The sequence below is a fragment of the Eubalaena glacialis genome, chromosome 9, assembly GCF_028564815.1.
Source record: "Eubalaena glacialis isolate mEubGla1 chromosome 9, mEubGla1.1.hap2.+ XY, whole genome shotgun sequence".
NCBI classification, from domain to species: Eukaryota; Metazoa; Chordata; class Mammalia; order Artiodactyla; family Balaenidae; genus Eubalaena; species Eubalaena glacialis.
Genome location: NC_083724.1, coordinates 45,132,635 through 45,154,413, shown reverse-complemented (window position 1 = coordinate 45,154,413; position 21,779 = coordinate 45,132,635). Strand labels below are relative to the sequence as shown.

Below are 21,779 nucleotides of genomic sequence, written 5' to 3'. Positions count from 1 at the left end.
AAGCAACAGAAGTGAGGTAATGAACTAGGTTTTCTGATAAATCAAGCTATTTATTCTTTCCTTTAAACGTGGGCTAGCGTAGTTAACAATGAATTCATTTAATGGTGAATAAGTTGTTTTCCTAGGCTGGGGAGGTTAAAAAAGAGGGAAAATGGCAGATGAGAGAACACACTTCTAAAGCAGTTTGACCACTTGAGATTTATTTATTTTATTGTCAATATTTTGTGTTCTGACTGAAATATTCTTTTTGAATTACAACCAACATTATAAATAACTATACAAATTCTTCAAACCTACAATAATTTTTAAACTTAAAAAAAAGTAATCATAAACTCACAGAGAGTTTCAGAAATAGTAGAGGTCCCCCATATCCTTCACCTAAATTCTCCCAGTGGTAACAACATATGTAATTATAGTAAAATATCAAAACTAGGAAATTGACATTAATGCAATTTACACACCTTATTCAGATTTCACCAGTTTTTACATGCAGTCATGTTTGCGGGTATATGTGTGTGTGTGTCAAACTAACAATACTTTTAAGCCTCCAAAAGAAATATTCTTCAGCTTTTTTTTAATACTTACTAGTCATTTACATATGATATTATCTGATGCTAATTCTTAGTAGTATTCTATTGCTACCTAATACTCTAATACATTTTTTCATTTTCTTTCCTTGCCTGCAGTGTATCTGTTAGACTTTGGAGCAGTTGATGAATGCTAACTTTTATTAATTTCTTTAAATATTGTATATATTACTCCTGAGGGCCAAAAAGAGGATTCACAATGTGTATTGCTAAGTATAGAAACTGTCAAATTTTAAGTTCAAATTAAGTTAAGTTAATCAAAGTTCAAATCAAATTAAGTTAAGTTCAAATTTTAAGTTTAAAATTCTTTCAGTATTAGGCTATCAAAAGGTCTGGGACTATAATCTTATTTTATGTATCTGTTTGTCATTGTCTTTGTTCAGACTACTCTAACAGAATACTATAGACTGGGTGGCTTACACAACAAATATTTATTTTTCACAATTCCGGAGGCTGGGAAGTCTAATATCAAGGTATTGGCAGATTTGGTTTTCGGCTTGTAGATGGCTGCCTTCTTACATGGCAAAGAGAGAGAAGGGAAGCAAGCGCTCATGTATCTCTTCTAATAAGGACACTCATCCCATCATGATGGTACCACTCTCATCACGTAATTACCTCCCCAAGGCCTCATCTCCAAATATCATCACATTGGGATTAGGGTTTCAACATGTGAATTAATTAGGGGTGGGGCAGACAGAAACATTCAGTCCATAGTAGTTATTTTGAATGAGTTTTCCTAGTGTATTTTGAGTTTCTTGCTAGTATAATAAAAAAAATTAATATCATTGAAGCCTCAGGGACTGTGTATAATTGTAGTCACATCAGAAGCTATTGTCTTAATTGTCTTACAAAAACTAATCACCAAAAAGCGGACTGTGTGATTTTTTTTCTTCTTAAAATTTTTAATTTACCTTTTTTAAAAAATATATTTCTTAAGCTTTTTGCTGAAGACAGGGTGAAAATCCATTTTCAGCTATTTTCCATTCTTCTTAAGTTTTTTAAGATTCCCAACATTTCCTCCTTATAACTCAAGTTGAATAAATTATCATGGGGATTCTATAAAAGATATTGTCAAATATGCTGTCATCAATAGTAATGAGGAAATAAAGTTGCCTCTGCCTCACAAAATAAGTAGGGTAGCAGGCAAAGAAGTCAGGAAATCTTGGCAATCATTCAAAGACTTAGGAATGTGGGCCCTTGTGAGTCTTGCTGGAAGAGTGAAAAGCCTTTAGAAAAGAACCCAGGAGACCCAGATCTAGTCTTTGCCCTGTCACAGTTTATACCTTCCAATCACTGTCTTACTGACTAAATTTTCTCACTTGTAAAATAAGAGAAGTAATGTCTGTTTTGCTTACATCACAGGATTGAAGTGAGAATCAGATGAGGTTAAAATACTTTGAGAAGTGGAGAGTGTGATATAAAGTGGTAATATTATCAAGAACAACACAAGCAGTCAGAAACAGCCGCTCTGAGTGATATATTGGAGAACACCTCAAACACATCACTATTTCTTGCTCCCCTCTCCCCTTCTAAGGGGGCTTTTGAAATAGACTCAGATGGAAGGTTTTCACTCAGATTCAAACAGAATCAAAACATGCCAAGGAGAATGGGCACATCAGATGTCAGAAGGGAATAGAAACAGTGAGAGGGGGAGCCAGAATCCACGAACAGCTGAAGATGTTTGTTCCAAGAAAGAAATGAAATAGAAAGTAGTCTTTCTCCAACTTGCCATTGCTTGATTCCATACAAGTATAAGTTTGACTTTCAAGCAATGTCGTGATAACTAACGGGCGACCTCTTGCGTGTGTCCTGATGTCTCTGGTTCATTGCTGAGCTCATTCACATCTTGTTTTCAGATCCATGGTAAATCTCAGATGAGTTAATATTTACATCCCCACTAACTCATATGAAATAAAAAGAAGTTCACAAAGCAGTGTGACTAGAGGACTGGGAGAAAGCAAACGAAGGAGTAAAGGCGGTATTTTACTACCTAGCAAGATTTAGTAGACCCCACAAATTTATACTCTAGACTAACTTCACCTAACTTGTATGTGTTCACAATATTATAGAAATGAGTTAACAGGCATTCTCTGATCTCATTTTCCATCTTTTCAATTGGATAGCCAAAGTAAAACTTGTTGAGACCTGTAATTGCAGTGGTTTCTTGTTGGGAATAGGTAATGTAGCAGATGACAAAAAAAAAAAATTATTTTTCTGAGTAAGAAAAAGCCATAGGACAAAGACAGACATGATTTTTAAATCAAGATGCTCTTTAAGCCAAATGGTTTATTCAAGTAAAAATTATATAATACAACGTTTTACACGTACTAGGCGCCCTGGCAGCAATGCCCTTAAGAGATTCAGAGAAGTGATGCATTTTTAAGTCCTAGTTTGTCTACACTTGCTTTATTTTAGATGATGTCCAATTTAAGTCACTGGTTTATATATCCTTGTAATTTACATAATTGGGTTATCTTCTAGAAGTCTCAGAAAATATGTGTCTTAGTAATATTGTGAACATATGCAAGAAAGCTAAACAGGTGACTCATTTCCAAGGGGCATTATGTGGGACGTGGCTAGTAAAGTTCGCATTTAGGTGCGTGTGGGTCAGAACATAATCTAATGAGTATATTGTTTTCTGGACTAAAATCTACTAAAATTTTCTTCTTATGCTGAAAATACTTTACATGCTCATAATCGGTCATCTCTGAAGAAAAATACAACTGAAAAACAGACTTTTGTCTGTTTTGTGACTTTCATATTTATTGACATCATGAGTATACTTTTTGCTGACCACCCTTTGTTCTTTGGGAGAAGGAAGAAATTGAATCATGTTCACATACTTGAATAGGTCATGATGATATCCATTGTTCTATGATCTATTTAAAATCCATGTCAAGACAGAGTCCAACTAGGATATAAAAAAAATAAAGATGACTAGTACTTTACTTGGAGTAATGATCATTGTCATCTGAAGAGTGGGCTGTTTAAATGTAGTTGAGCTGGCAGTTTGGACCCTCAATTACAGTATGCTGCAATATATGATTTAACTGATATTTAAAATATATGTGTCAGCAGTAGAGTATAACTTCCCTGTCTCCCCAAAATAGTCCATATATTATGACGTAGAGCCCTGTACAGAAATCTTTACAAGAAATGTTTTTATAAACAAAATAGTCACTCTGTTCTTCACTTACAAACATTCACTGTACATTAATGATGCACATAATATGTGCAAGGCTTTACTGCATTTTAGAAATACAGAACCATGTTACTTCTGTTTTTTAGTAATATGGTAGAACAGATATTCAATTAAATCTCTCCTACCACAGTATATCTAAAACTCATGGGAAAATATTAAAGAACTTTTCAGTGCATGGTTGAGCTAATGGGTTACCAGAGTATTTCTCTGAGAAAGTGCAAATTTATCAACTACGTGGGCAACAGGTGGACACTAGGCATTTCCCAGGGTGAGCAACCAATCCCAGCCAGACTGGAGATGGATTTTTAAAAGTCCAGAGATGGCAGGAGACAAGGCCTTGGTCCAAAGGGTGAGAGAAGCTTTCTGCATAAAAGGGAACATACTATCTTCAGTGCAATAACCATAGAAAAAGAAAACCTACACAGAGAGACAGAAGATGTATTTGACTTTCTCTCCCTGGGTAGTAGATAGGGCAAGAGGATAAATAAATAACTACCTTGGAGAATAACTAACTTCTCTTGTGGAATTTGCACCTATAATCCATATTACTTGTATGGCCTACATTTTTAATTTGGTGGAACAGGTCCTGGTTGGTGTAGCCCAAAATATGTGTTAGAAGTGAATTTAAATCTTCTTTAAAACAATGAGTTTTCCATACCATCCTCAAGGAATTCACAAAGATAAAAGCCTAAACAACATGATCTCCTAATTGGACAATTCACCAACTACATGGGGGAAACATCACCATGAAAACAAGCCAATAGAAAAAAAGAATAGCAGAATTAGATTCACCTATTTAGAATTATTATATATAATTCATATGCATCAAGAAATAAATATTTAAAAGCATTTTTAAGAAAAATTGACTATCCAAATTAACTGGGTGAACTTGACAAAAGAACTTTAAAAAGTAAAACATATAAATAACTGAAAAGAAGAATGCAGTGAATGGACTAAATAGCAGGTTGGTCATGGCTGAAGATAGGATAAGTGAAGTATAGGACTGAGCGGGTTACACAGAACACAGCCGAGAGAGAGAAGGATGGGGGAAGCCTGAAGGTGAGATTAAAGATTAAGATAGTGTGAAAAGGTCTAATGTATGCTTAACGGGGATTCTGATAGGAAGAACCATAGAATGATGTAAAGGCAATGCATCAAGGTACTAGCTTACAAAGGTACTAGCTAAGACTTCTGAAGATTTAAATATTAAACTACAGGTTTAGGAATTCCAAGAAAGAATTTTTAAAAATACATACATACAAAATCTTAATGAACCTGCAGAATCGAAAAGACAAAGATCTGAAAAGCATCCAGAGAGAACTAGATTGCCAGATGGCTGATTTCTCACCAGAAACAATGGAAGCTAAAAATTGGTGGAATGGCATCTTTGAAGTGCTGTTAGTCTAGGATTCTATATCCAGTGAAATTAGTTTTTAAGAACAATGGTAAAATAAAGTCATTTTCTGGGGCTACCAAAAGCCTCTCCGATGGGTACATTTATAGAATGTTCTTCAGAAAGAAATCAGTGATCCCAGAAGGAAATAAGAGCTACAAAAATAAACAGAGCAAAGACTGTAAATCTAAACAAACATTGATTGTTTAAATTAGAACAGTAATGGGTGATTTCTAGAGTTAAAAAATCCAATGTATAACTATAATTATGGGGGGATCATGTCAAGAGGTGGATAATCAGTTAAAACATTCTAAAGTCTGCATTGTTTGGGAAAAGGTGAAAAAAGTATTAATAACTTTAGTGTTTGTGATCTTAGCTATCTATTATCAAATATCTAGGATAACCATTAAATAATAGAATATAACATCCAAATTAGTACAGGGAAAAAATACAGAAATGAATATGAATATATGAATATATAGACACTGTAAATGGACTGACTCTTGAGTCAAAGACAAAGATAGCCTAGCTTCAAAAAAACATAATTATATTCTACTTATGAGGCAAACTAATATGAACACAGAATATTTGAAACTAAAAGGATCAAGTGGTTTATAATTTAAATATTAACCAGATATCTTTAATTTTTATTGCAAGAACCACAGTGTTACTACATATTCATAAACAGTTTGGTTCACTAAAAAGACTTGATAATTCCTTTCTAAATACAATAAAAATTGATAGAACTGCAAAGAACATTAACAAATCCACAATATAATGAACAAGCTTGACATAATGGACTTATATGGAACAATTGGAGAATACACATCCTTTCAGGCACATGGAACATTTATAAAAGTTGATCATATGCTTCACCATTTTATGAGCTCACAAAATTCAAATGATTGCTTCATAAAAACTATATTCTTTTATCATAAGGTAATCAAGTTATTGATCGATATAAAAAACATAACACCTGCATACATTTGAAAAATTTAAATCATACTTCTGAATAACCCATGGGCCAAAGAATAAACCAGAGCCGAATTAAAAGCATAGATCCTTATGATCCTGTAGAACTTGCATTAATTAATAATAGAAAAAAAAAATAATAATAATAGAGCCAATGAAGTATAAAAACAGTAGACTCATAAAGGGAATTTGACATTTGAATAAAAATAACCTATACCATGAAGTAATATGCAGTAAGAGGCTAATGAAGATTCATAGTAAATAATTACTATGCTCAGGGGAAATTAGCTTGGGGCTTACAAAAATATTTTTTTTAAAAAAGAGATCATTTTTTCTGATGATTAAAGTGTATTACCAAATATCAGAGGGCAAGATAATTATGAGTACATCAAAATTAAATAACTATGTGTGACAACCTAAAAGTGCCATAAATAAGATTGTTACATTCCAAATAAAGCATTTGGAAGTATATTTGCAACAGGTATGATGGAAAGGCGATAAGTGATTTGGGCAAAAAGCATGAAGAGGTTATTCAGAAAGCAAGAAATAGAAATAGCTAATAAATATTTGAAAAGATGTACAACATCAAATGTAATCAGAAGGGATAAAGAGGGAAGCAACAATGAGATAATATTTTTCAAGTCTGCTTGGTAAGGATGAAAAAGATTGAAAACTCATACATAGGGGTTTACGTACACAGGGGTTCGTCCAGATATTTTCTCCGTTCTTCATATTGTCATTCAACTTGGCTTATGGCCTGTCTTTTTTTGTCATGAATTAAAATTTGGTGTTTTGTAGTACTATTTATCAGTCTTGCAGTTTTTATGAGGTTCGGTTATACTACTTTTATCTTCTGTTGACAGTGTGACAGTATATTCTGTACTCTTTGATCCAGTAATTCCACTTCTAGAAATTTGTCCCAAGGTATATAAAATTTTGTATATACAAAACTGTTCTTTGTAGCGTCATTAATACTAGTGAAAAAATCGGTAAATTTTCAGAAATAAAGATTATGATGCGTGTGTGTATGTGTGTGTGTGTATATATATGTATATATACACACACACATATATAAGTATATGCCATTTCTATATAAATATAAAAGATTATATAAGAATAATAGTAACCATTTAAATGATATATAGATTAATTTTTACATAAAAAGAGATGCACGATATTACTAAGTGGAAAAAGCAGGATATATCTCTTTTGTGTAAACTGGTGTGTACCTATCAGTTGTAAGCAGCTACTTGTTTATAGTTGCGTAGACAGTAGTTATATCCCATGATGAGTGTGTAGAATATGCTGTAAAATAAAAAGTACCAGAACAGAATTTGGGGTCCTGAGTTTTAGTCACTGTTGGGCTATTTTTGACAGATCACTTTACATCTCAGGGCCTCCTTAAGTGCCCTCATCTCTAAAAATGTGGGAAGGGAGGTGAGCATTGACTTCATTAGCATAGAAATACACCACAGTGGTTGTCACGTCCCCCTCCTGCATCCAGGGCAAGCATTAGTCGTCAGTCCTCGCCTTCTTTCTCTGGGCTCAGCCATGCCTTAGAATTGTTCTCAGCACACACCGTATTACACCACCATTTCTAAACAGATTGTCCTTTGCACTTGACGCTTCTTTGCCATCCTTGGATAAGATCTTAGAAGTCCTTTCAGCTAAATGATTTTTCTGATTAAAGAACTAAGTTATTGTGGTGAGAGATAACAAGGAATATCTTTCAGAAAAATTTTGTACTTTTCTGGCAGCCACATCTTAAAAAAGCAGTAAAAAGGTGAACACAAACAGGTAAAATAGGTTTTGATAATATATTTTATTAAGTACAATATATCAACATGTAATTGATATAAAATAACTACTAAGGCATTATTTTATGTTGTCTTTTCACATAAGATCTTTGAAATCCAGTGTGTATTTACAGCAATTCCATCTTAGATGATGAATTTTCTTTGGAGATCCTTGATGTATATTTTAATTTCCTGTTTAAAAAGTAGTTTCTCATACCCACATTCTTAAATTTTCTAATAAATGAATTGAGTACTAGTTTTTAAATTTAATTAAAATTAAAAATTAAGATGTGGTCACACTAACCATATTTCAGGTACCCATTAGCCATATGTGGCTGGTGTTTACCATATTGGACATCGAAAGTTCAGAGAATACAAAGGAACATACAACTTGATTTTAGCCTTCAAGGAGATTTTCTGGTTGGGAAAGCAAGATATCAAAAATAAGCATACAAGAATGTAATCCAAAACAGAATGTAATTAAGTGCTAAAAGTTTGCCATGGACAGACTTAGTGCTACTTGGGTAAGAAGTTCCAGAAACACCCACAGCTTGCTACATTCTTCACCACTTTGAAGTCTGAGTGGTGTCGAGGGTGTGTTGAGTTTGGGAGAATGAGGTGTCTTCCTTTAGAAAGTGTGTGTGTTCTCCCTGCAGGCACGGGACCCGCTGTGCTGGAGAAGTGGCCGCCGCGGCAAACAACTCTCACTGCACAGTTGGCATTGCTTTCAACGCCAGGATCGGAGGTATGGGAAACAGACACGAGTGGATGTAGAAACAAGCCAAGAGCTCTCACCCTAACTGGTTTTCAGAACCCTTTTCTGAACTAAAGACACGCATATGTTTGCATAATAGAGTTCAACTACTGCTGACAGCAAAATGACCGTGTTAACCTGCGTTATCAAGCAGCCCCCCTAAAGCGTTGCAGACACAGACATTTCTTTCTTTAAATAGGAATGAGAAAAGCTTGTCCAATAACGAAGATGGGGTCATTAGCAACTATACCAAATTGTACAATTGGTACCTGGGTCAGAAAGAACTAAGGAGATAAACACCAGGCCATAATATCTCTATGGAAAGAAGCATTTTGAAATTCTGTCAAAGCAGAAAATATTTTTTTTCTTTCCCATAGGCTTTACAAAAAGTTCCTTTTAATTGTGATTAAAAGGTAAATAGTAAAATCTCCTTTTGTAGTCCCAGAGTATAGTAATACTATTACCATTAATAATTGCAGGTTATAGATATATATATATACACACACACATACACAAGCTCAAATATACATATACTTACTACAAGGACCAACCAAAGCAGTGTAAATTCAGATATTAATAAAAGCAAACTCTTACTTTCCCATTTGTAATCATCTTTTTTAGTATAGCCTGGTGCCACAGCCACACACAAATGGGAAGAAAACATTGTAAGAGATGGTATAGATCCTACTGGCTTTGAAGGTGTTCCTCTAAGCATCTCCTGAAGGGTTTCATAAGATGAAGCTCCTGGAACCAGGCTGACATCCTTGTTTCCAATATACTATTTGTTTCCAAATGGTAAACAGAGTTGGATGTAAAAAATAAAAATGATAGTCCTTTCTTAGGTTAATGTAGATCTCTTATAACATGAAATAATTGGGGTATATAATGACGGTGCTAAGAAAAGGTTTTCTGAGACTGTCTTTTGTGTCAGTCGTCAGTAAATTAGACCTCTTTCTTTCCTTCATTTCACCCGGGATTCCTAGAGTATGGCAGCTTATTAACCAGTAATTAGCAGTACTCTGAGAGCATCTGCTGTGTATCAAGGGCAAGGTTCATGGAGGTGTTATGGAAAGGAGACAGACATCCTCTGAAGAATCGTGAGGGTGCTGGAGGCCCCTCCTCACCTCAGGATAGTTGGATGACTACAGTGGCTGTCCAGTCAACCCTACTTGCTGTCCAGCACACACACGCTCACATACACAGACACACACCCAGGTCCCTATCATTACTATTCAGTACTAACCCAGGACTTCTGACCTTGAGGGAATGAAGGGATGAACCTGTGAACTTGTGAAGTCACAGATAAACTGCTGACCTAGCTAAACAAGACCTCTAAAAAAATGAATGAATGGCAATGCCTGACAAATGTTCTTTCATCCTAAAAGCAAGAACATTCTAAATTATGAATTTAACCCCTCAGACCCAAGGCATGAAGGCTTGCAGTTAGTTAAATGAAGAAAAAGTAACCTTTCATTTTTAAACTTGAGAAAATAAAATTCTTACCAACTTTTGGTCAGAAAATTAATATTATGCTCTAGATATGATTTTATCAAGCATGTTTTCATGGACGTCACATAAATTTCATGGTGTAGAAACTGAATTCAGGTGCTGTGTAGACACTCCCGTGTTTAGACATACTGATTGGATTATTTCAGACCTCCCTGTAGTGGTAAAATAGTTGCATTTTATGCTTTTAAATAGAAGTAAGAATATGAAATATTTAATCTTTATTTGGTAAAAACCATGCAGATGAGTTTTGAATATTCGTGTCAAATCAAAACAAACCAATGGCTGCTGAGGACCCAGTATGTGCAGAGCATCCTGCTGGGTATTTTCCTCCCACAAAATAAACTGCTGAAAAGCTTTCTAAGTATGCTTTACATTCCATAATTTTTAAATGGACTTGTTCAAAACCTTTGTTCTCCACATCACCTGTTTCTATACATCTCCTTTAAAAATACGCAAGTCTAGAAGAAAAGACAGTCAAGAGATACAGCAGCCAAATGCAACGTCTTTAGGGATGCTTTGGGGAAATTTAAAGTAGAGTGGGTGTTTGTTTCCCCCTTTTTTTGGAAAAAATATTAAAGGATAGAGTGTCATATCTGTCATGTAATTTAAAATGGTTTAGCCTAATATTTATATTTTTAGACGAAGAAAATGTGGCAAAATGTTAACAGTTGTTGAGTCCTGGCTATATCTGGGTTTATTGTCATTTTTTCTGTTTTTCTGTGTTTGTGATTTTATAGTTAAAAGTTAAACATTTTTTTAAAAGCACAAAGAAGATATGGTTCCTTCAAGAATATGTTTATATTCCACCAGAATTCCCACCTCAAACCACATAGCCTCTAAAGCTGCCTGATTTAGGGTTTTATTATTTAATCCTCATTTATTGGTAATCAAAGAAAGTTGAAATCCTACTAGATAACAACGTTTTCCTAAGGAGTAAATTTGGGCTATAAGGACATAATTTTAAAATAATACAATGTCTCAGTGATGGTATTTAGCTTCAGCTGAAGGAAAGGTATGTTTACTTATTAGGTGTTTTGTTGTTATTGCGTGTCTGTAAAATGAAAAGAAAGCTTTGTATTTGACAATTTTTTTTAGTATCTTAGTGTCTATTTTTGCAAATTAAGGTTAATAATAAATTCCTATCTGTCTGGTGGGAATACTTACATGAAGATTAATGACTAAACATTGCCAAAGCCCTCTGAGAATTATTTGATGTGTTACATGCACAGCGGGCATTCTCATTTATTATTTGACTTATAATAACTTGGCAAAGAAGTAATATATTAAGTTCATATCAGTATTTCAGATTAGGAGATAATATTAAATATGGAGGAAATTGGACCACTCTAACTTGGCGGCTTTCCAAGTTTCTAAGACTGCTGAGGTTAGAATGTTTTATACCAATTATGAGCACAAGGTACCTAATGAAGAGAAGTTTAGGGAAGATGGATTGCTTGAGGCTCCCTTTGTCAAGAGACAAAGATATCCCTTAAGAGAGATAAAGAGAAGGGAAAGAATGTGGAAACTTAGAAAAAGAGGACAATGGCTAAAAAAGTTTTTAAAGAAGTTTTGCTCTTCTACATGCAGTGTAACTTCCTTTCCCCCCAAGAAAGCTTCAGAAAAGTCTTGCACTATCCTTTTCTGAGGAACATATGCTGACTTAAGTGTTGATTTAAAGGTTATTCTTTCCTTAAAAAAAAAAATGCTACAGTTGAAATATATCTTGGTCTGTTTGGGTGAAGTTTCTGATAGAGTTACTTCCCCTCTCTGTCTTACAGGAGTTCGAATGCTGGATGGAGATGTCACGGATATGGTTGAAGCAAAATCAGTTAGCTTCAATCCTCAGCATGTGCACATTTACAGTGCGAGCTGGGGCCCGGATGATGATGGCAAGACTGTGGACGGACCAGCTCCACTCACCCGGCAAGCCTTTGAAAACGGTGTTAGAATGGTAGGTGGTTTTTTTTGTTTTTGTTTTTATTTTACTGGAGTATAGTTGGTTCACAGTGTTGTGTTAGTTTCAGGTGTACAGCAAAGTGATTCAGTTATATATACACATATATTCATTCTTTTTTAGATTCTTTTCTCATATAGGTTATCCCAGAATATTGAGTAGAGTTCCCTGTGCTACACAGTAGGTCCTTGTTGGTTATCTATCTTGTATATAGTAGTGTGTATGTTTATCCCAAGCTCCTGATTTATCCCTCCCGCCCACATTTCCCCTTTGGTAACCAGAAGTTTCTTTTCAATATCTGTAAGTCTGCTTCTGTTTTGTAAATAAGTTCATTTGTTTCATTTTTTTAAAAATTAGATTCCACATATGAGTGATATCATACGATATTTGTCTTTCTCTGTCTGACTTACTTCACTTGCTATGATAATCTCTAGGTCCATCCATGTTGCTGAAAATGGCATTTCATTTTTTTTTGATGGCTGAGTAATATTCCATTGTATATATGCACCACATCTTCTTTATCCATTCCTTTGTTGGTGGACGTTTAGGTTGCTTCCATGTCTTGACTATTGTGAATAATGCTGCAATGAACATTGGGGTGCATGTATCCTTTCGGATTATGGTTTTCTCCGGGTATATGCCCAGGAGTGGGATTGCTGGATCATATGATAACTCTATTTTTCGTTTTCTGAGGAACCTCCGTATTGTTTTCCATAGTGGCTGCACCAACTTACATTCCCACTAACAGTGTAGAAGGGTTCCCTTTTCTCCACACCCTCTCCAGAATTTATTATTTGTAGACTTTTTAATAATGGCCATTCTGACTGGTGTGAGGTGATACTTCATTGTAGTTTTGATTTGCATTTCTCTGATAATTAGTGATGTTTAGCATTTTTTCATGTGCTTTTTTGGCGATCTATATGTCTTCTTTGGAGAAATGTCTATTTAGATCTTCTGCGCATTTTTTGATTGGGTTGTTTGTTTTTTTGACATAGAGCTGCATGAGCTATTTGTATATTTTAAAAGCACCTCAGCTCAAACTGTGTCGATTGGTGATGATTTTCATATGAAGCCACCTCTGAAACGGTGAGTTTCCAATACTCCCGTCTAGAGGAATGCATGGAGCTCTAGGCTGAGTCAGTAGACAGGATTGTGTGTTGTATCTGTCCTGCAAATAAGCTAAGGGCTAGAGAGTTTCCTCTGATGAGAAAAGTGGTATATTTGGATGCTTAGATTTGTTGAAAAGAAATATTTATTCATATGAATATTAACATCATTAATATTCATCAATATGTTAATTTTAGATTTGGAGATATAAATTCTTGAAACTGTGAGACTGAGAATTGGAGATACTGAAACCCTCCAATTGGTGTTGATAGATCATCCAACAGTGCCCTTCTGGGCATCTCCCTTGTGTAGTCCTTTCCCTAGCTTCATCTCTGTCCCAGGACAATGTTATTTTTCTGTTCCCACATTCCCTAACCAGGCAGCTTAATTCATCATCATTTTCCTTGATTTCACTTAAAAAATTCACTGACCACTCTTCTCCCCCAAATTGACCATATAATCTAATGTAATAAAATATCTGTTTCAAATTACAGATCTTGAGAAATCCTGTCTTATTTAAATTAAATTAAAAAATAAGGGCTATATACTTGTAATACTCCACCGGAAGCAACTGCTTTCTCTTTCTTACTCGTGAATGCACCACTGGGTGATTTAAAGCATACGTTTTTAAAATTTATTTTTAAAAAGTTTTTATTGAAGTATAGTTAATATATAATATTATATAAATTACAGGTATACAATATAGTGATTCACAATTTTTAAAGTTTATAATTATTTATAGTTATTACAAAATATTGGCTATATTCCTTGTGTTGTACAATATATCCTTGTAGTTTATTTTATACCTAATAGTTTGTACCTCTTAATCCCTACCCCTATATTGCCCCTCCCCCTTCCCTCTCCTGACTGGTAACCACTAGTTTGTTCTCTATATCTGTGAGTCTAAAACATACATTTTAATCATGTTCATGTTTGGCCATTGTTGATCTGGGCCTAACCTCTTTTTGCTTCCTCATCTCTTTTTTCTTTTTAGGAATGTAAGCGTACCCCACTCTTTTTTTTTTTTTTTTAATTGAAGTATAGTTGATTTACAATATTGTGTTAGTTTCAGGTGTACAGTAAAATGATCCAGCTAGGTATATATTTTTCAGATTTTCTATTATAGGTTATTACAAGATACTGAATATAGCCCCCTGTGCTATGCAGTAAATCCTGTTGCTTATCTATTTTCTGTATAGTAGTTTGTATCTGTTAATCCTCTACTCCTAGTTTATCCCTACCTCCTCCCTTTCCCCTTTGGTAGCCATAGGTTTGTTTTCTGTGTCTGTGAAGCATATTCCACTCTTACTACCCATTGGCACATACTGCTTTCTCTACAGTATGTGGTCTTTGACTCTCTCCCATGACCTACTACTATACAGACAAATCCTATTTGACCATCAAACTTCAGTTAAACTGTTACCTCTTCCCAGAAACCTTCTCACTGCCCAAGCTAGAATTTAGTGTATGTGATCCCTACCTTATTTTCCCTATACTTTATATTCTTCCTGGTATGTATAGTCTTTATCATATTGTGCTCTCTGTCAGAGTTAGTTTTGCATGTATCTTCTTCCCTAAATAGTAAGTTCTTGAAGAGCAGAGCTTGTACTCTATGCACCTTCATGGGCTTTGCAAAACCCATAAAGTACATTGAATTCTAGTGAGTACTCAGTGAATGTTTGTTGAATTTAATTTAATTTACTGCGAATTATGCTAACCATAGGGTTGTTATAAATTCAGCCCAGATTTGAAACAGTGGAATGCATGCAGTTGATTAACGTAACATTGCAGCTGGAGTACAAATAATTATGATTCTTCCACCTTTGTGGGATTGGGGTTAGGGTTTTAATCAGAAGACTGAGCTAAGCCGTCTCCTGGTTATTCTGAAAGAGACTGGAGGGAAAGCTTCTGCACTTGTTCTGTATGAACTTTCTAACTATAGTTAGGTTTGGTTCAGACTTTTCTAGCTCTGTCAATTTTCAGCTACATTAGAATTCTTTGAAACTATAGGATAATGTTCTAAGTTGTTGGGTAGAATTTTCTTTTAATCACCAGTAATCTGGTGATTTCATTACCAAAACCTTGGGCTGCACATTACTATTCTTTCTCTCTGTGTCATCAGTACAATGGTTATTCAAGTTAAGTCAGTCATGCTTAGTTCATATTTAATTTTCAACTGTATGTGTATGACTCTTAACATAATAAAGAGCAATCTGAAATTTCTCATTAAAATGAATCTATTTATGTTAGTAGTACACATAGCCTCATGCGTATATATATAGAGAGAATGTCCTATATTCAGTAGCTATCATTAAATCAGGTGATATGGACCAATGGTTTTCAAATTTATTATTGCTAGTGAATCTTTCATTCAATGGAAATCTTAACTGGAAGTCTAATGTATAAAACAAATACAAATGTGGTACATTGGTGGAAGGAAAAAAGAGCTAATATTAGAAACAAGATGATCTGAGAAAGTTATTCAAACATATAGAAAGATTATATTCAGAAATAAATAATTTAAAAAAACTTATTCTATACTCATCATTAATTATAAAAGTAATCCATGCCTGTTACAGTAGATCATTACTATAATGATGAAATTAAAATAGATTTTCCTGTCCAACTAGATAACCATTGCTAGGAGTATGGACTACATCTTCCCATACTCCTGTGCACATTTGTATACCAAATGGGGATCATATGTTTTGTATGTTGCTGTTTTCACCTAACAGTGTATCATGGGTATCCTTCTGGGGCAATCCATAGGATAGGACTCATTTATTTTACTCTTTCAAAATTTTTGGAGTATGGAGATCCCATAATTTATTCAACTTTCCATTGAGGATCTTTCAAGGTTTTAATCTGGGAAAACAAGGACTTTAGTTTTAAAACAGACCATTTACTTTTAGAGTTAAGGCAGTAACAAAAGAAGTAACTCTTAAAAAGAACAAATTATTCTGACTCCTAGCATTGCACATCTAATTATGGAAAAGCAGCAGTGACTCATTTAAATGTGTTAAGATCAGCATGAGAGGGTTTTTATGTGTTTAATATACATGGGCTTGCGACTTAGCCTAGAGTTGAGTCTAGGATTTGTCATTTACTGCTCTCTGACCTGATTTAGATCAAATTACCTCTCTGCTTCCATTTCCTCATCTACAGTAGGGCAATAATAGTATTTACTTACAAAGATGTTATGAGTGCTAAGTGAGATGATAATGCGTATAAAGCAATTGACACAATACCTGGAACATAATAGGTGCTCAAGAAATACCATATATATGTTTTTCTTTCTTTGGAAAAGAGATCATGTTCTTCCAAAAAACTTTGTATTTATTCTCAGCCCCCCATTCTTCTCTCCTATACCATTTCCACACTGTGGAGTTCTAGATGATTCCATTCAGTTACTTGTAGTGGTAGATTAAAAATAATATGATAAAAGTCAGCATAGACTTTCTGAGTTCTATAATGTCATTTATTTTGTTCTTCCTATGTCTATACTCACCTTTGATTTTACTTGCCTTATAAAAGCTCATCCTCAGTTTCATCGAGATAACCTCTCGGTATACAAATTCATTTCAGTTATCCATGTTTGTGATTTTTGAAGCAGTATATTAGATAGCCTTTTCCAGGAAAAAGAAATCTTTCATTCTTCCATTATCAGGCATCAAGTGAGTTGGTAAATTTTATATTCTTTGAGATTATTTTAATTTGTGTTCTTTGTATAATTTATACTGTCAAATATATGGAAAATAATTGGATAATTACGTTATGCAAAGTTAGATTATAGAACACAATAATGAAATAAATAAGTGATTTATTAGCTGAGTGATTTAAGGAATGAGGGAATAAGTGACTAAAAATAATTCCTTCAAGAAACTAGCTGAAAATCTATGTGGCAGTCTAAAGTCACTATGACTTTAGACTGTTGCAGTTTTAACTACATCAAATAGAAACTACAGGAATTGGAATTTCTTCTTTTTATTAAGTTTAGTCAACTTCCGCACTGTAGATAAAAGAGGGAAGAAGACATCTAAGTTTTATACGTAATACATAAAAGTTTCCCCATTCTAGCAACAAGACGAAACAAACATAGAAACTATCAAGACTATTTGAGCTAAGGAGAAGTATTATGAATGAAATTAAACCGATGACTGGGGGGAAACAGAACTGATTTAGTTAGGGAGGACAGGGAATCATCTTTGAGGAGGTGATACGTGAATGAAGACATAAATGATAAGAAGCCAGTTAGGTGAAGAAATGTGGAAGGAATGTTCTGTGCAGAAGGAACAGCAAGAGCTAAAAAGCACCCTAAGTGGAGAATGATTAGGGTGTATCTCCAGAACAGAATGCTAATTTGGGTGTTGGGAGCAACAAGAACAGAAAGCGGGCAGTAGTAGATGGCCACAGAAGTAGGCAGGGGGCTAGCTCAGCAGGGCGTCCTAAACCATGAAGGGGGTCTGCCTTTTAATCTGCTACAGAAAGCCAGTGGAGGTTTTCAGCAGAGTAGTGCCCTGATGAAATACACAGTTTTAGAAGATCACTGGTGTGTAGAGAAGGGACTGCGTGTGGGGCGAGGGATGGGAAGGCAAGAGAGGAAGATTGAAATGGTCCAGGAAAGAGGTGATAATGAGTTGGACTTGGGTGACAGCAATGCCAAGACATCTGGAGAGATCGGTGGCAAGAGAGAGAAGCCTAAGGATCAAGAAAGCTTTCACAAAGGAAATAAATAAATTTTGCTCAGGGAGTCCAAGTATTGATTGCCTCCATGCCTTCTGCTTGCTAATCAAAAAATGTAGCAAATATTGAATTTCAAAGTGCTCCCTATTTGTTTATTATAAGTATTTGGCCTAGTAAAATGGAAAACTATTTTCAAAGACTTTATAACAAAATCAGAATTGATTCCATTTATAGCCCCTTTAGAATTAATGTGCCAAAATTGCATTAGAGAAACTATGTTAAACAAACCGTGTCACAATTGACAGCTTGCTCTTTCTCTCAAAGATAGCACTATATTTGCTGCTACAGAGCTATAAAATTAAATGCAAGAATTAGAAGTATATCATTTGGGCTGCATGAAAATAATAATAATAATAGTAATACATTTAACATTTGCCAGTCTACTGTACTATAGTTACTCTCCTAAGCCCTAAAATAGATAACTTTTAATCTTCACAATAATTTCATAAGATATATACTCTTCTCCCCAATTTTGTAGAAAACAGATATTCAGCATAGCTAAAGAAGTCAGAATGTGGGCCTCAACGAAATCTAATAGATTTTTTTTTACAAGTTGTCATTTCTGTTCTGTTTGGCACATCTGTCCTCCTCCCTCCATCTGTGACCACATACTCTAGCTTTTCTCCTGTTACCATGGTGAATTAATTGCTGTTCTACCTAAGTCCACTGCCTCCAATTCTTCACTTGACCCCATTCCTTCTCACCTCATCAGTGACATGGCTCAATCAGTTAGCTTCTCTTTCATCTTTAAAATTTCCCTCTCAACTGTATTATTGCCATCCACAAACATTCACACTGCTAATTCTCCTATCTCAAAAGAGAGAGAGGAGAATCCATCTCTGGGCTCCTATCTCCTTCCAATTACTGCCTCATTTTTTTTTCACTTTGAAACAAAATTCCTTGAAACTGTGGTCCATACTTGCCCTCTACAACCTCATTTGTCCTATCATCTGGGAAGCCACGGCATCAGGACTCTGCCCCATCATTCCACCGAAGCTGTTCTTATCAAGGTCACCGTGAAACCCAGTACTCTTCTCTGAGTTCTTATCTAATTTGTCCTGACAAGGACTCCTGCCTGCTTCTTTCTATCCACAATATAACATACATGCACTCCAGCCCTTCAGAACCCCTTTTTGGCAATGTTTATCCCTTCTTCTATGTATTAGATTTACTTACCTTGTTAATTGATTGTCTCCTCCATGAAGGCCCTGAGTTTGACTGTTTTGTTCTCTACTGTATCCCAAGTACCCAAAACAGTGTCTTGTACTCTGTAGGTATTTAGTGAATGAATGTATGAATGACTTCCATGCCAATTTGCTGCGTCTACTGAGTTAATTTGCTTAAGGGTCACACTTGCATTGTTTTTGGTTAATATTTTGGAAATGAGTTATTAACATACATGGAATAGTCTGGTGATTAGTGTACCCAGACTCTGCATTCAGACTCTTCAGTGGGTTCTAGTACCTTGCCTTTTTCGAGTTAATTAGCCTCTCTGAGGATCAGTTTGTTCCTCTATATAATGGAGCTAAATGCTAGTAATTAGTTTATAGGACTATTATGAGGATTATATGATTAATGCCTGTTAAATACTCAGCAGAGTTCCTGGAACTTAAGAATCTCTCATTATGTTATGAATCTTAATCATTATCATCACTAAAAGGGCAAGAGTAATAAAAGTAAAATACTGATTAATCATGTAAATATTGTAAAAAGTTTTTATTGTTCCAAATCTCTGCGTTTAATCAATTTCATATTGCTGAATGGTCCTTAGGGAAGGTAAGTATATAATCTTGAGATTATTATTAAGGAATGGCCAAAATAAATGGGAGAAAATACCCAAGGTTTTCTAAAGCTTTTCCGTAAAACACTAATTAATAAAATGCTAAAAAAGGGGGGGGGAATGGAGGGATTTTGCTATCAAATACACTTGAGAAACACCACTTATTATATGCTTCCTTTAGAAATTTAAAAGCATATTAAAGGCTCTGAGAAGTCCTGCAGTAGAGAGATGTGTTTAAGTTTATTTAATCAATGTTCTAAACTTTAACCACACCAAAGCTTTTATTTTCATGACTTTTTTGAATTGCTGTTAAATTTCACTTTAAATTCTTTAGAATTGTTTAGTGAAAATTCAGCTAAACTTATTAGAGTCAGAATGTTAGAACTGGAAATAATTTTAGTGATTGAGTTGTTTTTACCAACACTAATGTATTTATTTACTTGATGTCACTGCCATTCACCCAGTCTCCCTTCCTAAAACTCGTCATTTCCTCTTTTCTTCGATCTAGTCATCGAATAAGTCTTCCTTTCCTGTACTACTTCTGAAAAGTCTATGGAATCTGCCCTCTTGTCCTCACAACTAGAACCAACATCTCTCGTATAGACTTTGGCAATAGCATAATTTCAAAACTTCCATCCTCCCAGCTTGAGCTTCAACTTTCAATTCAGCATGAACACCACAGCCAAAGAAGTATTTTTATATGTAAATCTTGTCATTTGTCTTCTCTTTAAAACTCATCACTGCTCCCTGTGACCAACAAGGAACATTCTGAGCTTCTTAGGAGGGCACATAGGGTCTCTTACAATTTTGGCAGGAGTCTCAGAATCAAAATCTTGAGAAAGGATATTTAAAAAAAAAGTTGCTCTCATTCAAACAGATACGATTTCACTTACCATGGGATCCTTTGGCTTTGCTCCTTGGTATGACTGGCAGACTTCCCTCAGGGGAAACTCTTGGCTTCATCTGCCCACACAGTTCTAAATAAGAAATGATTTTATAAAATGAGTGAGTTGATTGACAATGTTTCAGAGATAGGTGACCCAAGGTTTGGTGTTAGAATAAGGAGCTAATTGCCTAAAATTGTCTTTGATAGACTCTTTATTCATTCATTTATTTCTGATTGCATTCAGGAAACACTCACTGATGGTTATAATATTCCAGGCACTTTTCTAGGTGCTAGTGAAAGGTAAATAACACTCAGGACTTGTCTTCGGGGAGCTCACCATATAACAATGAATAAAGGTTCTAAACAAAGTGCCAGCAGACTCCCAGATCTGGTAAACAATAAGGACAGACTAAACTACGCACAATAACAAAACTTACTGTGTGCAGTCTAGTTGCCTTGCAGTCATCTTTTTTGCCCTAGTCGGGTTATTAAACTTTAATAATGCATTTGATATTCATCAGCAGGCATCTAATGCATTGACAACATTTCACAATTTCCTGACAAGTGTGTTTAATAATATCCTTTAGAAAACAAGCAAAAAACATAGAATTGAATCTTTTCTTTTTCCCATAATCAGAAAACCCTGTATTCAGGTTACCAGTATTTCCCTGATTATTTTACTCAAAAAATATTTCTTAAGTATTCACTACATACCAAGCACTGGTTTGACATTTAGCTTAATCTTTTATCTGGAGAAATCATGGGGCTCATTGTAGATATTGTAGGATCATGGCTTATAGTATTTGCTTTGCCATTTTATCTACAAGTATACTTTCAATTTCAGATTCTTTTTATTTGAGCATTTTAGGCTTTGGGGTTATCAATTAAGGCATTCCAATGAATTCATGACAGAACCAGTGTCAAGGATGGGGAACAAAAGTAGGTGAAATCGGAATCATTGGTCTCTAACTCCCTGTTGGAACAGTGGCCTTCATCCCACCCTCACTCTGCTCTTGTATTCAGGGGTCCACGACAGAAACTAGTCTCTTATGAAGTCTCTGATTAGTATATCTCCTTTCTATCATCAATTTCCTTT

The 21,779-nt window shown here is 34.9% G+C and overlaps 1 protein-coding gene across 3 annotated transcripts in view; it reads left to right on the top strand.

Moving 5' to 3' along the window:
* Positions 1–21,779, top strand: part of PCSK5 (proprotein convertase subtilisin/kexin type 5) — a 451,917-nt gene that overhangs the window by 145,850 nt on the left and 284,288 nt on the right. For all 3 annotated transcript variants that reach the window (XM_061200330.1, XM_061200331.1, XM_061200332.1), the window contains exons 6-7: positions 8,607–8,695; positions 11,992–12,164. In XM_061200330.1, the coding sequence (XP_061056313.1) occupies positions 8,607–8,695; positions 11,992–12,164 (262 nt within the window). The remainder of the gene's footprint in view (positions 1–8,606; positions 8,696–11,991; positions 12,165–21,779) is intronic.